The sequence below is a fragment of the Pinus tabuliformis genome, chromosome 6, assembly GCF_031772625.1.
Source record: "Pinus tabuliformis cultivar Carrire ecotype Pingquan chromosome 6, CPIR1, whole genome shotgun sequence".
Taxonomy (NCBI): Eukaryota; Viridiplantae; Streptophyta; class Pinopsida; order Pinales; family Pinaceae; genus Pinus; species Pinus tabuliformis.
In genome coordinates, this window is record NC_142292.1 from 1398311826 (window position 1) to 1398328353 (window position 16528).

Consider the following 16528-nt stretch of genomic DNA (forward strand, 5'->3'; position numbering starts at 1 on the left):
AAAGTTGTGAATCATTCATAAACACATTATGAGTTTAGTTTAGTGATGTTCAAACCAAAAGCAATAGAATAAACAATTTCCGTTAAATTTGGTAAGCTTTTTTGGCAAATGCCAATGTTAGCATGTTCAAGCCAACTTTCTCGGAAATCGACTCTTTCAACAAAAACTACATTGAATATTTCCCGAGGAGGTGCGTCCCTTCCATCTATTCACCTAAAGCGTGAGAACATATTGTGCAACCAACGGTTGAGTAAATGGTACAACGCCAATTTACCCAATCCAAACATTCATGTGGGCGCTGGAATCGTAAAGGATTAAGTAAAGGGTACAACGAACATTATTTAATTAATTTTTTAAATAGCACTATACTAGAAAACATATCCATTGTGAACCATAAAATAACGCCAAAATTCAAACTAATAACGATTCAAAGGTTTGTGCCCGTTCAGATTGCCACGTTATGGGTTTGGTATTTGCTGATAAAGTTGTCCACATGTCTTCCGGCGTTTTTCGTGTTCATGATTCATCACGAGAGAATCGCGCCATTCTTCGAATCCTGATCCGATTATTCCTCTTCAGTACTCGACGGCCCTCTCAGTTTAGCTATTTCTCGGTATAGTCACCTATATAAATTAAGGATGATTTATAACAAAACCATATGCTGTAAAAACACAGTGCAGCAGAATAGGAGCAGTAGCAAGGGAAAACTATAGCGACAGTGGCGCAGAACTGTAATCAATAGAGATAATGTCGAAGCTTTCTCTGGCTATTGCACTGTTTGCTTGTGTCGGTTTCACAATAGTAAATTTTGTCAATGCTGCACCGGAAAAGGCAGGAGAAATCGATTACGATGAAGCACTGTCAAAGGCCATTCTCTTCTTCGAAGGGCAGCGCTCTGGAAAACTTCCTTCGAATCAACGAGTGAAATGGAGGGGAGACTCTGCTCTTTCTGATGGTCGTCTGGCTGGTGTAATGGCCGCAATCGAAAATAAATAGTGCAATTCAATGGTTTTATATTTCTGGATGGTTTTTGATTGATTTCTTTATTAATCGTCAGATTCAAAAATATTATTAAATTCTGTAATTCACATAAAAAAAATACTCACTTCTATTACGTATTGCTGTTTTCTCCGGGCTGATCTTTCGACGATTTTGCTTTCAGGTGGACCTGACGGGGGGTTACTACGATGCAGGAGACAACGTAAAATTTGAATGGCCCATGTCGTTCACAGTGACATTGCTTTCTTGGGCAGCTTCTCATTATGAAAACGAGTTAGGTCGGCCAAACCAGCTGAATAACACTCTCCAAGCAATTCGCTGGGGAACGGATTTCATAGTGAAGGCTCATTCATCTCCTATGACGCTGTGGACAGAGGTGGGCAATGGGGACACCGATCATCAATGTTGGCAGCGGCCAGAAGACATGGATACTCCTCGAACATTGAAACAGGTCAACCCATCTTCTCCTGGCACCGAGGCTGCTGCCGATGCCTCCGCAGCTCTGTCCTCTGCAGCCATTGCTTTCAGGAAGACTGATCCTTCTTACTCAAAATTATTACTTGAGCATTCAAAAGTTGTGAGTACAAATTTCGGCGACTATGAAATATCTATCTGAATTGTATATTTTGGAAATATTCTAAAATTTTATTATTTTAGATTTCAAAAGTTGAATGCAAATTTCATTTGCTTTGAGTTAACTTTTATATATATATATATATTAATTTCCTGTTGCCTTGTTTCTGCAGCTCTTCGAACTTGCAAACAAATACCGTGGGTCTTATCAAGCATCTTGCCCTTACTACTGTTCCTATTCCGGTTTCCAAGTATGTACTCCTGCATACAATTATACACCAATTTTACGCACTGCACTTATGTGTCATATTCATAATTTTTGTAATGCTGAGCAGGACGAACTGCTATGGGCTGCTGCTTGGCTTCATAAGGCAACGCGCGATCGATCTTATTTGCAATTTGTGTTGGATAACCAAGGATCGAGTTCCGCAGTCAATGAATTTGGTTGGGATAACAAATTTGCAGGTGCCCAGATACTCTTAGCCGAGGTAACCAGTTCGTATACAATAAATACTAATAAACTGATACTTTAATTCAATTCAGGATTTTTTTTTACTGATACTAAATACGGTATTTTAATATAATTTTGGGTTTTTTATATTTTTTTTAAATTAGCTATGGTTAAATTTTGGATTTTTTTGAATAATAATCTAGTAAGTATATTTTTCGGATTAATCACATTTGATCTAGGTTTAAAATTACCTAATATAGTTCCAATTAGCAATGGTTCTCAATCACTTTTCTAAAATTTGAATTTTAAATTTGATAATACAAACCTCCACATAAATCAGCTAATTTAAATCTCCGGTGAACTAAATCCATTTAATAAAAATTTAAATTGCTAAATGTAATAAAATGCTCAACTTTAACAAATTCAATTATATAAATAGCTAACAACACTTACTGCTTGTCAAACTAGCCTCTTTCACCTATAATTTGTAAGTATATATCTTAGCTCATATAACAGACCGTTTTGATGCACAGGAATATGTATCTGGAGAGAAGTCGTTGCAGAAATTTAAAACAGATGCAGATTCTTACGTCTGCGCCTTACTGCCCAAAAGTAGCACAGTGCAGATTCGAACGACTCCAGGTTTAACCATACAAACTAATAAAAAAATTTCAAAGAAAAGTTTAGAAAGTTTAGTTGAGTAATTTAAGAAATTTAAATTGTAATATTATTATTTTTTAATATGAATGGTGTAAATTTGCATATGACATTTAATATTTAGATATGTTTTACAAATTTCCAAACCAAAATTTTGTTATGAATATTTCCTGCAAATTCACACCCTTCATATCTTGAGATAATAATATTAAGTTATGTAAAACTTTATAAACTCACATGCTTTAAAACTTGAACGCTTGAATGCTTTGCAAGCTAGAGGAGTTAGAGAGTTGAAAGTGTATCCTTCCTTAGATCTTTCTTCCTTGGCCTTCCTTGCAAAATAATAACCTGAAATTTGCAGGTGGGCTTTTGTTTGTAAGAGACAGTAGCAACTTACAGTACGTGACTGTCGCTTCACAAGCACTGCTGGTATACTCTGACATACTTGCAGACGCAAGCATTTCTTCAGTACAGTGTGGCAGTGTTCCAGTTTCACCTTCAGATATTAGAAGCTTCGCAAAAACACAGGTAAATAGATTAGATTTCTGAATTTAATCTTGGAATCTACAATCCACATAAGGATGCTGCCGGAGCTTCATGACATCAAATATAATTACAAAACCAGCTTTCAAGATCTGACAACTGGTTTGAATATATGGGCTTGAGCAGGTGGACTATATACTGGGCAACAACCCATTGAAGATTTCCTATATGGCGGGCTTTGGACCGAAATTTCCCCAGCGTCTTCATCATCGAGGTGCTTCCCTTCCATCCATTCATGTAAAGCCTCAGAAGATATCGTGCAACGAAGGAATGAGTAACTGGTACAACGCCAATTTAGTGAATCCAAACGTTCACGTGGGCGCTGTGGTGGGAGGACCTGATTCAAATGATCAGTTCACTGACGCGATATCTTCTTACAAACAGCTGGAGCCAACGACGTACATTAATGCTGGGATGGTTGGCGCCCTTGCCGGCCTAGTTCGCTGAACGCGTGGTGACAAAGCAAAATGACATTGCGTAGCTTGCCTGCGTGTTTGGTATTTGATTAGGGTTTCATATATCCACAGTTCCACCGGTATTTCTTATAATACCTGATAATCTACAAACTCTGGATTGCGGCAGAGTTTGAGTTGTATGATACATCAGCCCACAAGTTTCCACTCTGCGACGATTGGTCTATCCAGATACCTATTTATTTTTAGTAGTATATTCCAAAAATATATATATGACCAATATTTTGTTTATTTTCAGGTCTTTACCAATATTTATTTGTAAAAATAACAAACCCAACTTACATTCTCACATTACTAAGAAATTATTAAAATGTAAAATAGGATTAGTAAAAGAAATAATTACAATGCAAATCATAACATTAACCATCTTGAAATCTAACCTATAGACACAAAAATTAAAAAATTTAACAAATCTATGTTAACAATGGGTGGAAACAATGGTAAAGATGGTGTACTTTGTTACATAAAATTTTATTATGATAAAAAATAATGAAAGAATTACTTTATTCACTTTCTTCATATAACTCGAAACCATTCAGCAACAAATTCATAAAATTATTAAGAAATGTTATAATCTACTTTATTGTTACTTTGAGACTATCAACACAATCCCCATCGGCAATCCATATAGACAAACTGAATACAGAAGTTTAATAAATTTAAAATAACATGGACATGTCATTGTCTGTAATTTATTTTATTAGGTGCACATTTTTATATCAAAAAAATTATTATGTTATTATATGAAAATATATTGAAAAGATGTGCATTTCTATCTACAACAATGACATTGTTTGACAATTCTCTAAAACCTAGAATATTTTCTTAGATTATATCCTCCATAATAATTATGTATAATAATATAGTGCAATTAGTTTTTGATATAGTATTAATTTATGTTTTATTAATTTTTTCAAGAATGTTTTAAAATGCTATATTGATAAATTATTTTCAATTATTATTGAAAATTTATTTACGTGTAGTTTTGAATGATGGGATAATTCAATATTTTTTAAACGATAAAAGTTTATCAATTTAGTAAAATAATATAAAAATCAAATTTTTATATATCTCTTTTCTTTTTTTTTAAATGTTTTAGTAAATACATAATTTTTTAATTGTAGTATGTGGTTTAAAAAATTATAGGTCATAAATATTTAAATTGTCAAAATTATTTGGAAATTTCATTAAATTATTCATATAGTTTTATTTACTTTTGTGTCTTTTTTTGTGTTTCCTTTTTACTAACATTAGCCACTCTACATAGTTAAACTCTCCAAATCCAATCACAAATCAAATTTTGAAAAATATATTTTTTCAATAAGTTATGGGTTTGTTTTTCTTCCTTCCCCTTTTATTTTTGGAATTTTTTTATGTTTTTCTAATATATAGTTTAATTCTCAATTTATTTTCATATAACCTTTTTCATTATTACTATTTATTTAAATTTGACTCTTTCTTGTCTAAATTTATTTAATAAAAATAAAATATACAATTTATTTAAGAAAAAAATACATTGTTTTATATTTTTAAAATTATGAATATAAATATTTAATTCAAAAAGAGGTCAAAAAAAAAAAAAAAAGATTACTCAACATTTAATTAAAGAAAAACTCTAGCAATTGAAAGGTTGGAATATGTCTAAATTCAACAACATCCTAGAAGAGGAAAATAAAAAAAATTGTTGTTATTCAACTAGAAGCTATCTCAAATGGAAAATCCCTTATAACAGAAGAGGATGTCACTCTCACTCATCTAAACGAATGCCAGAAGCAAGATGAACTCCTTTGGAAACATAAATCTAAAGTCCATTGGCTAAAGGAAGGTGAAAGAAACACTTCCTTCTTTCATAAATCTATGTTACAACATCGACACCATAATATAATTGCCTCTTTTAAAAACCCTACCAATAAAAATCTTCATAATTTTCAGGACGTCACTTAACAACTCATGTGACATTTCCAAGGAATTCTAAGAAAGCTTGATATTCACAGAGTGGACACAATATGCACCATCACATCTCAAATCCCAAGATTTCTCACTGAGAAGAAAAATATTTCCTTTCTTTGAGAAATAGAAATGAAGTTGAGTTTATCATTAAAGGGATGCCTTGCAACAAAGCTCTTGGGCCTAATTTCTTCACCACTGAACTCTTCCAATCCCACTAGCTAATAGTAGGTGAAGAGGTATGGTTAGCTATTGAAGAATCTCGAAAATCTTAATCTATCCTAAGAGCCCTCAATACCAGATTCCTTAGCCTAGTTTTGAGGCAAGTCAATGTAGAAGAATCAAGTGGCTTCAGACATATCACCCTTCACAACATTATTTAAGATGATTACAAAAATTATTGCCTTTGATGCTCATGAAAAATAAATTATTTCATCTACATAAATCCCTTGTAACCATGTGAATTTAATTTATCTACATTAGAATGTGATAGAGTGTAGAATAATATTGCAGGGAAAGATGGAAACTCCGCACTGGCATGACCATGCCCATGTAATTTCGATGGCATTAAGTGGTTGAGGAAGAGTGCAGATTGTACATCCGGAGTCTGCAGATTTAAGGTAGAGAGGCAGGGGAAGGGGCAAGGAAGTGGAAGGGGAGAGGAAGTAGAGAGGAGAGGGAGATGGATATGGAGAGGGCTCATGAAAGAAAAATAAAAATTGAATATTACAAAAGAGTAGAGGCTAACTTAAATCTAGGATATAGATTCCTTGTTTGCAGGCTATCCATCTGTTCAAATTTTAAATTCTAAAGAATCCTTTGAAATCCTTACTTTCCTAATCAATAATGAACAGAATGACATCAATTTCCTCATAGGTATTGAATATTTGGTTCCAACTGAAATATTCCAGAAGGTAATATAATAGACTAGTATATGAGAATGATTAGCTATATTGTTGCAAAGTGATATTTATGGTACAAATGTATGTATAGGGTTTTGTAGGGAATAATTCTACGATGAGGGAGATCAAGGGCTCTGAATTTCAGTCTTACAATGTAACTTAAATCCTAATGTAAAGAGGATGAAAACAAAATTACAGTTGCTCTTTTATTGGAGGAAAAAACATAATGTAAGGTTAATTACCTAGACAGTGAAGGTTAATTATCAATGGATGGGAGGCGGTCATGATCAAAATCACTTGATATCTTTTCTCTATATCGAGAGATTAGTAGCGTTCAATCTAAGACAAATGAATGCATACCTGCAAGGGCTAGAGAGACGGCATAAACTTTCAATATGAGACAAATGAATGCATACCTGCAAGGGCTAGAGAGAGGGCATAAACTTTCAATATGAGACAAATGAATGCATACCTGTAAGAGTTGTAGAGGATGGTGTTGATTCAACCATTTCGGTGTATGTTGCCATGTTCAATCTAAGACAAATCCATTTGGGTGTATGCTGCCACATTCAATTTGAGGCAAATGAATGCATATCTACAAGAGTTGTAGGAGGGGGCGCTAATTGTAGAGGGGGGTGTTGATTCAACCATTTGGGTGTATGTTGCCAAGATTTGCAGTGGTGGGAATGTTGGATGTTGTAGATCGTGCCCATGTGGTACTAAGCATCAAAGCGCAGCCACAGAAAGCTTATGAATTGGTATGGATGCCTCAACAGGGGCCTTCGACCTACAAGTAGTGGATGGAAAAGGTTGTAGACGAGAAGAAAATGGAGAACATCGACGAAAATAAGAGGAAAGGTCTGCAAGAGCTTACAATGCAAGCTATAATTTTATAGTGTAATAAACATGCAGCTTGCTACACTATAATGTAATAAGCATTCAACTTGCCACTAAGCAATGCACTGCCAACTAAGTGGGCAGAGACAACGTAAAACATGCATAGTGTAAAACAAAGTTTGGATAAAAACTACTTTGGATAAAATAATTGAGACCAAAACACTTCTTAAGAAAACTTTGGATAAAATGTTTAAACAAACATTAATATCTAGATTAAATTTTATGTGGGCAAAACACTTTGGATAAAAAATTTAAACCAACAATAAAACCTCAAATCTTAATGTCCTCGCATAATTTTTTTGTCCATTATTTAATAAAGCAAAATTATTTTACCAAATTAATACATCTCTTAATATCTAATTTTGAAAAATCAACACTAACAACTAGAATTAATCATAGACGCTAAAATCTAATATATAGACAGTAAAATTAAAGAATTGTGGTAAATTTATGTGAGCTCTATGTGAGCATTGTGTCTTGAAAGAATAGTAACAAATATATGTTAAGATTGTGTACTTTGTTACATAAAATTTTATTCGCTTTCTTCATGTAATAGAAAAGAATTACTTTATTCACTTTCTTCACATAATTGGTGACCATTAATATTATTATTTTACAAAAAATTTTAAGAAATGTTATCTACTTTATTTCTTCTTTGATACTATCAACTCAATTACTATAAACAATCCATATAGAGAAAGGCATACTGAAGTTTACTAAATTTAAAATATGGAAATGTCAATTTTTGTAATTTATTTTATTATTATATGAAAATGTGCATATTTCTATATTCAACCATTATTAAATTTATATGATAATATAAAATATGATAATATATTTAAAAGATGTGCATTTCTATATTCAACAATGGCTATGTCTAACCATTCTCTAAAACCTAGAACATTTAGCTAGATTATATTGTCCATAATAATCAAATATAATTTATATTTGATAATAGAGTGCAAATAGTTTTTGATATTGTATTATATTAAGTTTTATTAAAGTTTTTAATAATATTTTAAAATTCTATATTCATAAATGTTTATTTTTTATTATTTAAAATTCATTTACGTGTATTTTTGAATGATGGGTTAATTGATTTTTTTTAATTGTAAAAAATTATCAATTTAGTAAAATGATATAGAAAAGAAATTTTAATATATCATTATATATATATATATATATATATATATATTTTTTTTTTTCAATGTTTTAAAAAATAGATTTTTTTCTTTTTTAATACTAGCATATGGTTTAAGAAATTATAGCTCATAGACATTTAAATGGTCAAAACTATTTGGAAATCCATTAAATTATTCACATGTTTCTATTTCTTTCTCTGTCTCTTCTTTACTAATATCAACCTCTTTAACAAATTAAACTCTCAAAATCCAATCACAATATCAAATTTTGACAAATATTTTTTTTTTCAATAAGTTATATGTTTGTTTTTTTCCTGCCCCTTTTACTTTGGAAATCTTTTATGTTTTTCTAATATATGATTTAATTGCCAATTTATTTCCATAAAACCTTTTCCATTATTACTATTTATTTTAACTTAACTTTTTTCCTATATTTATTCAATAAAAATAAATTATAAAATATATTTTTATAAATAATAATAAAACTATTTTTTATATTTTTAAAATTATGAATATAAATACTTAATTCAAAATGAGGAAAAGTAAAAAAAAATACTCCACATTTAATTAAAGAAAAATCACTTCACTAGTAATTAAAAGTTGGAATAAGTCTAAATTCATTAACATTTTAGAAGAGAAAAATAAGCTAGAACAAAAAAAAGTTGTTATTAATAAGAAAATATCTCAAACAATAGATATAGCACCCTTATAGTAGAATATGCTATCACTCTCACTCATCTAGAAGTAAGAGGAACTCCTTTGGCAGCAAAAATATAAATTCTGTTGGCTAAAGGAAGGTGAAAGAAACACTTTTTTCTTTCATAAATCTACATTACAACATCTACACCATAATAAAGTTGCCACTATAAAAAACCCTGCAAGTAAAAAGATTTATATTTTTTAGGAACATCAATGGAGAACTCATCTGACATTTCCAAGGAATTCTAACAATGCTTGATATTCACAGAGTGGACGCAATATGCACAATCATGACTCAATTCCCAAGATCTCACTCACAAAAAAAAGTCTCCTTTCTCTCAGACAAAAAATGAAGTTGAGGCTGTCATTAAAGGGATGCCTTGCAACAAGCTCTTGAGCCTAATGGCTTCACCACTAAGTTCTTCCAATCTCACTAGCTCATAGTAGGTGAAGAGGTATGGCTAGTTGTTGAAGAATATTTAGAATCCTAATCTATCGTAAGAACCCTCAATACCGCTTTCCTTAGCCTAGTTTCAAAGAAAGTAAATGTGGAAGAACCAAGTGGCTTCATACATATCGCTCTTCACAACATTATTTATAAGATCATTACAAAAATTTTGCTAAAAGGCATGGGGAGTTCATTGGGGGAGAAATAAGATACCACATGATTTCATATTGGGTGATATTTATTGAGGAAGAATGACATAATATATTGATCATATAATAGGGGGGTAAAGGATTTTTATAGGTTGTGTATAAAAAAATGGAGCTCAAAGTTAAGGGAAAATATAAAGGGGTATACAAAATGTTAATGAAAAAATGGATAACTACATTATCTAGTGAAAGTAGGGGTTTCTTAAATTGGGAAGGTGTATTGGATTCATATTGGTAGGAGGTTAAAAAGTGATTTTTAGAGGTATTTTCCAATATTTAGTCAAATTAAGGCTATTATTTAGTATGCCACAAATTCACGTGCTATGTTAGAGGTTCATTGAGTGAACCCCCCATGGTAAAACGATGAAGCACCTCCACCCCAATCTTATATTCCCTAAAAAAACAAGTTTTGTGGAGGGGGGACAAATCATTGATATGATCATCGTAGTTCATGAAGTCATCCATTCATTAAAGTTGTAATGGAAACTAGTGATGCCCCTTAAGCTTGATCTTTCCAAGTATTTTGATAAGTTCATTTGGTACGTTTTTCTTCAGGTTCTCTAGGCTTAAGGCTTTTGCGCTGAGTGGACTATATGGTTTAGAAATATCTTATCACTGCCTTCCTTTTCAATCCTTGTAAGTGGATCTCCATTAGTGCAATGCAAACCTACCCAATGTATTAGGCAGGGGATTCACTCTCCCCATTTCTATTCATTATAGTGATGGAGGGTCTATGATGACTCCTCAAAGTTGAAATACATGAGAAATAGATCATACGAATCAGAATTTTTGGCAATGATCTATCGCTCACCCACTAGCAATTCATGGATGATATCATGGGCATGTGAACACCCACTATCTCAAAATTGAATGCTTTTCATTGTTTGTTGGAGACTTTCTCTCTTGCCTCAGGTATGGAAGTAAACAATTGTAAGTATTTAATTTTCTCCTTTAATATGCTTATGCCTATACAATAGCATATTGCCAAGAAAACTATTATAACCTATTTTTTCACTCCTTTTCATTAGATGCTCTTGATTGTCCTAGTCATATCCCTTTTCCCTTCTAGAACTATGCTCATCTTAAATAAGTGAATTCAAAATATTTATGTGCTTTTCCTGTAGTAAAATTTCCTATGTACGCAACTCTTATCAAATCTTCCCACGTACAACTTTTTAAAAGTAAAAAAATATATAAACTACCTATTCTTCGGGCGGGGTTTAAAGGTTAAACTAGAAATCCAAATATAGGAGCTTATGGCCTAACTGAACTAACTATTTTTTGGTGGTAAAATGCACCCAATAGGTTGGCCTAAAATTCATCCTATTGATTTGCATCCTTTCTCCTATAAATTATCCGTAGATCAATCCTACGTTATCGAGTGCTCTTTGCATTTCCTTTTATCTCAAAAAAATTTGTTTCCATGCATAGATGTTGGAACCCATTTATCTTGCATCATACTCCTTCTATGGGAGAGGAGGTCTTTCTTGGCCTGAGTATAAGGACCCATAGGAAATTTCCATCAATGCCAGCAGCCAAGGTTAGTTTGTAGCTTATCCACCTTTTCCCACTATCATTTTAATAAAGAAACTCATATTTTATTCTAGTTTTCATTGTTTATCTTTATGAATGTGGATTTGTAATGTATATTCTTATAATCTAAAATATCTATATGCATATGTAATTTGAATGATCTGATATGCTGGTGTTTTGTTGTCCATCTTGAAGGTCTGCAACTTTAGGAGGAAGAGGTAAGGTTTGGACCCTACGAGACGTAAACAGATGTAGGACCCATAGTATGCCTTTTTTGCCTACCTTTGTCAATTCACATATTTTGCATGTATGTTTGACTTTTCTTTATTGAAATTTTATGTCTACCTTTTTGGGTCTTTCAACCCTAGCCCTAGGGAATATTTCCCTCAAACAAAATTGGTAACTCCACTAGGGAAATACTTTCTAGTAGTTTCATTAAGGGTTCCCTAGATTGATATATATATATATATATATATATATATATATATATATATATATATATATATGTTGGCCAACAGATTCCCCCCATAGCAGGTTTTTGGGGCTTGAAGCCTAGATTTTGGTCAAGAGTAATGTAAATACCCTGCGAAATGTGGGCGCGAAATGCGGGCGCGGAGTGCGAGAGTCTAGGGTTGTCTGCCCTAAAATAATGTAATTTAATGTATGGCATGTCGGCCGACCCATGGTTCACAAACCATGGGATTGTATAAATAGAGCAAGGCTCTAAGTGTGAAGTCATTCTTTCTTTTGGAGAAATAACATGTGTTTTGGATGATGAATTAGCTCTGAGTCTGTAAGTATGAGTCCTGGGTTATTGTAGTAGGAAGAGGCTCCGCAGCTAAGTGCACAGAGGCCTGGTAGAGTCCGCAGCTGTGTGTGTGGACCCCTGCAGCAGAGTGTGCAGGGTGGAGTTGTGCCTGTACTTGAACAGAGAATTAATAAAATATAAGTAGATTCTGAAATATTGTGTATCTATGCTTCTGTTTTATTTATGCATCTTTTTACAGTTTTATGATTGCACGCACTGGTTATGAATGTTGAATGGTTAATGAGAATATTAGGTTCACACAATTAAGTTAAGATCAATAATAATAGCACAGTAAGGATAAAGGATCTAGAAAACACCTCTTCATGCTCTTTACAGAGCCATGTGGAAGTACTTGCACAAGTTGCGAAGGACAGACAACTACATGAAGCAGCACAAGTGCACAGGTTCGGTCCGCGAATTTCCTAGACTTCACCAAGACATCCCTAGGGTGCGGAAACCTGGTTTTAGCACCCTCCCATACTACCTTGGGTGAGATCTCATTCCCCGCACCGCAGACTATTGCCAAAAGGGCCGGTAGTTATGGGATTTGTTTGGCTAAATCACTTCTGAGCCTAGGCCAGGACCTAATAAGCCAACAAATGGTTTCATTTCTAGGACTGGGATTTGCCTAAGGGTTGTCTGATGTTGTGCCACTGGAACCCAACAAAGAAGGAAATTGAAGAGTGGTTTGACCAGAAGATTCACGAGATCATGACACAAGAAAACAGAACTCCGCAGGTATCTGAGAAAAGGTGGCTGGATCGCTACGTATATATGGAAATCCATGAGATCTTCTCCGCGTCCTTTCCTTCCGAACTGTATGAGTGGATCACAAGGTTAGTCGACAATTAGGGAAGGTGTAAGCTCGACCAAATTATAGTGTGGACTCTGGAATTAGTGTGCAGACTTGAGGCATCAAAAGATAAGATCGCATGAGCTATGGACCATTGGCTCAACCAAATAATAGGGGGATTCATCGCTAAATTTGTGATAGACATGACTGTGAGCTATAGTGAAGTAGAAAGACGTTTCCTCAAGGGACCGTGAGGTAAGTACATTAAATCCTTGAATATCTAGATTAAGATGTTGTTATGTGAAAACGGATGATGCGAATACATTAATGTTTGGAATGATGAGGAGCAGAAGGATCTACAAACGTAGTGGCGAATTAGGAAATAGTCCCTTAATTTCAACTTCGCGAGAGAGTGAGGAAGAGTTCGCTCGACAGTTTGATAAGGCAACACATCCACAGTTACCAACCCCATCCATTCCACCACCCACTTCACCTCCTTCACCTCCATCTCCACCCACTCCACCTCCACCAACCCCGTAGTTCAACGTGATGAGCGCGATCAAGCTACCTGTATTCAAAGGAGTAGGAAGTGAGGATCTAGACTAGTTCTGGTTCATGGTAAAAGCAGTGTGGGAAGTGCAAGGGGTCATGGATGAAAACATTAATAAGGCTACATTGCTAAGCATGCTACATGATCGCACGTTGACGTGGTATATCAAGCACTCTAATGATCACCCAAATGCAGGAATAGTGGAGATCTTGAATGCACTGAATAGAGAATTTAGCCAGCCGAAATCAAAGGCAGTCAATCATTGGGTTCAAAGAGATCGTGATTCTTCCGAGCGAGACCCCCTAGGATCTGGATCATCGGCTGAAGAGTATGATCCGCAACTGGGCTTGAGAACGTGGACTATATACTGGAGTCTGGGAAACAACCCATTGAAGATTTCCTATATGGCAGGCTTTGGACTGAAATTTCCCCAGTGTCTTCATCATCGAGGTGCTTCCCTTCCATCCATTCATGTAAAGCCTCATAAGATATTCTGCAACGAAGGAATGAGTAATTGGTACAACGCCAATTTAGTGAATCCAAACATTCATGTGGGCGCTATGGTGGGAGGACCTAATTCAAATGATCAGTTCACTGACGTGATATCTTCTTATAAACAGCTGGAGCCAACGACATACATTAATGCTGGGATGGTTGGTGCCCTTGTCGGCCTAGTTCGCTAAATGCATGGAGACAAAGAAAAATGAGATTGCGTAACTTGCCTATGTGTTTGGTCTTTGATTAGGGATTCTATCTTAGTATCCACAGTTCTACCTGTATTTATTATAATACCTAATAATCTACACACTCTGGATTGTGGCAGAGTTTGAGTTCTATGATACATCAATGCACAAGTTTCCACTGTGCAACGACTAGTCCATCCAGATATCTATTTATTTTTAAAATTATTCCAAATATATATATATGACCAATATTTTATTTATTTTCAGGTCTTTACCAATATTTATTTGTAAAATAACAAACCCAACTTACATTGTCACATTACTGAGAAATTATTCAAATGTAAAATATGATTAGTAAAAGAAATAATTACAATGCAAATCTTAACATTAACCATCTTGAAATCTAATATATAGACACTAAAATTAAATAATTGTAATAAATCTATATTAACATTGTGTGGGGAAACTATGGTAAGAAATATATGTTAACATTGTGTGGTAAAACAATGGTAACAAATCTATGTTAACATTGTTTACTCTGCTGCATAATACTCTATTATGGTAGAAAATAATTCCTTCATTCGCTTTCTTCAAGTAATAGGGGAGAATTACTTTATTCCCTTTCTTCACATAATTTGTGATCATTAACATTCTTATTTTGCAAAAAATTCATAAAATTATTGAGAGACGTTATCTATTTTATTGTTAATTTGAGACTATCAACTCAATCACCATTGGCAATCCATGTAGAAAATAGAGAAATTGAATATGGAAGCTCAATAAATTTAAAACAAGAACCGCTACGAAGCAGCAAGTTCCTGCTGGTAGTTAAAACAGTATAATATGTATAAAGCGATCACGTATAACTCCTTCCTGGACACTAACAACTAACTGAGTATAGGGGTTGTATAGCACTGGACCTTATAGCAGCACTGACTACTTGGCACCGACCAGAGTAGTTTATTCATGCATCGACCGAGGCTTCTAGGGAATGAGTATCAAGCCCATCCTGGTAGCCCAACTGCCCCATAAGGTCTCCGGCCATAGAGTCTATGTTTGAAGGCTTTGATGGTTTCACATTATTTCTATATGTTTTCCAGGTGTAGATTGTGTTGTAGTGAGAGAAAAGGAACGGACGTAGGGAAACTCTGCTAGAGTAGCACAGGAAAAGTAAATTGATCTCCTGACATACGTGGGTCCCTACCTGCCCATTTGAACATACGTGGGTCCCTACTACCCATTTGAACATACATGGGTTCCCCTGCCGAAGGTGTTATAGGATCGATAGCATTAAATCAATTATAAATCGATGATTACAAAGTCCCTTATATGCGGGTTTTGCATGAATGGCAGGTGTCTTCTGCATTGCAGGTGTCAAGCAACGAAGGTATTTTGGGCTTCTTTCGTTTCGTTTCATCCAAATCGAACCTCAATTCGCTTCACTTTGTTCAATTTTGTACTTTAATGTGGCCCAACCATTGACTGGAATGACTAGAAAACTTTTGATATTCTATTCAAATCTCGTTGAAGCAAGGACTACATCTGAGTTTTGCAGATTGAGTTTTCTCTTGGATAACATTTCACTCATGGCGATTTGAAAAGCTTCCCTGGTTTTAGAAATATGAGAATTTGAGTTTCTGCATTATGGGAAGTCAGAAAGCATGTGCAAGCTCAAACTCCACATGGTCGAATAGCCGAAGTGCTTGAGATCATCACAAATAAAGGGCCCCAGGACGAGCACGGACGACAGCGGTGGCTCCAGCGTCTTCTCCACCAGCACTGCCAATTTGCTCACCAGTCTCAGGGACTTCCTCCTCGAAAACCCCATTCTCTACACACACAAAGAAAGCGCAGATGCCACCACGCAATTTGCCTATGGAAGGATAGGGAAATCGTCTGTCTGGAAGTGCGTTTTCAGGGGGAAGATGATGGCGGTCACTGTGAGAAAGCAAAAGGGAAAAATCGGAGATATCCGGACAGGGCTCAGACAAATTTACAATGCCCACCACGCTAGCATAGTCAAGCTCTTGGGAGGCTGCTGCGAGGGACAAATCGTATATCTCGCCTACGAATACGTCAAGGGATCGAGCCTTGTAGACTGCCTGAGGGGCAGCAAGGTGCCCGGATTCACGATCCTTGATTCCTGGATTTCTCGGATGTAGATCGTCGTAGATGTGGTGTAAGGGCTCAAATACATGCACCACGATGGCAACATAAATTACGT

General features: G+C 34.7%; 1 protein-coding gene across 1 annotated transcript; it reads left to right on the forward strand.

Moving 5' to 3' along the window:
* The first annotated feature begins 747 nt into the window (after nt 1–747).
* On the forward strand, nt 748–3670 carry LOC149263873 (endoglucanase 20-like). Its single transcript, XM_089391767.1, has 7 exons — nt 748–969; nt 1163–1582; nt 1746–1823; nt 1908–2060; nt 2557–2665; nt 3042–3208; nt 3350–3670. The coding sequence occupies exons 1-7, from the start codon at nt 748–750 to the stop codon at nt 3668–3670; spliced, it is 1470 nt and encodes a 489-aa protein (XP_089247893.1).
* Nucleotides 3671–16528: the final 12858 nt, after the last annotated feature.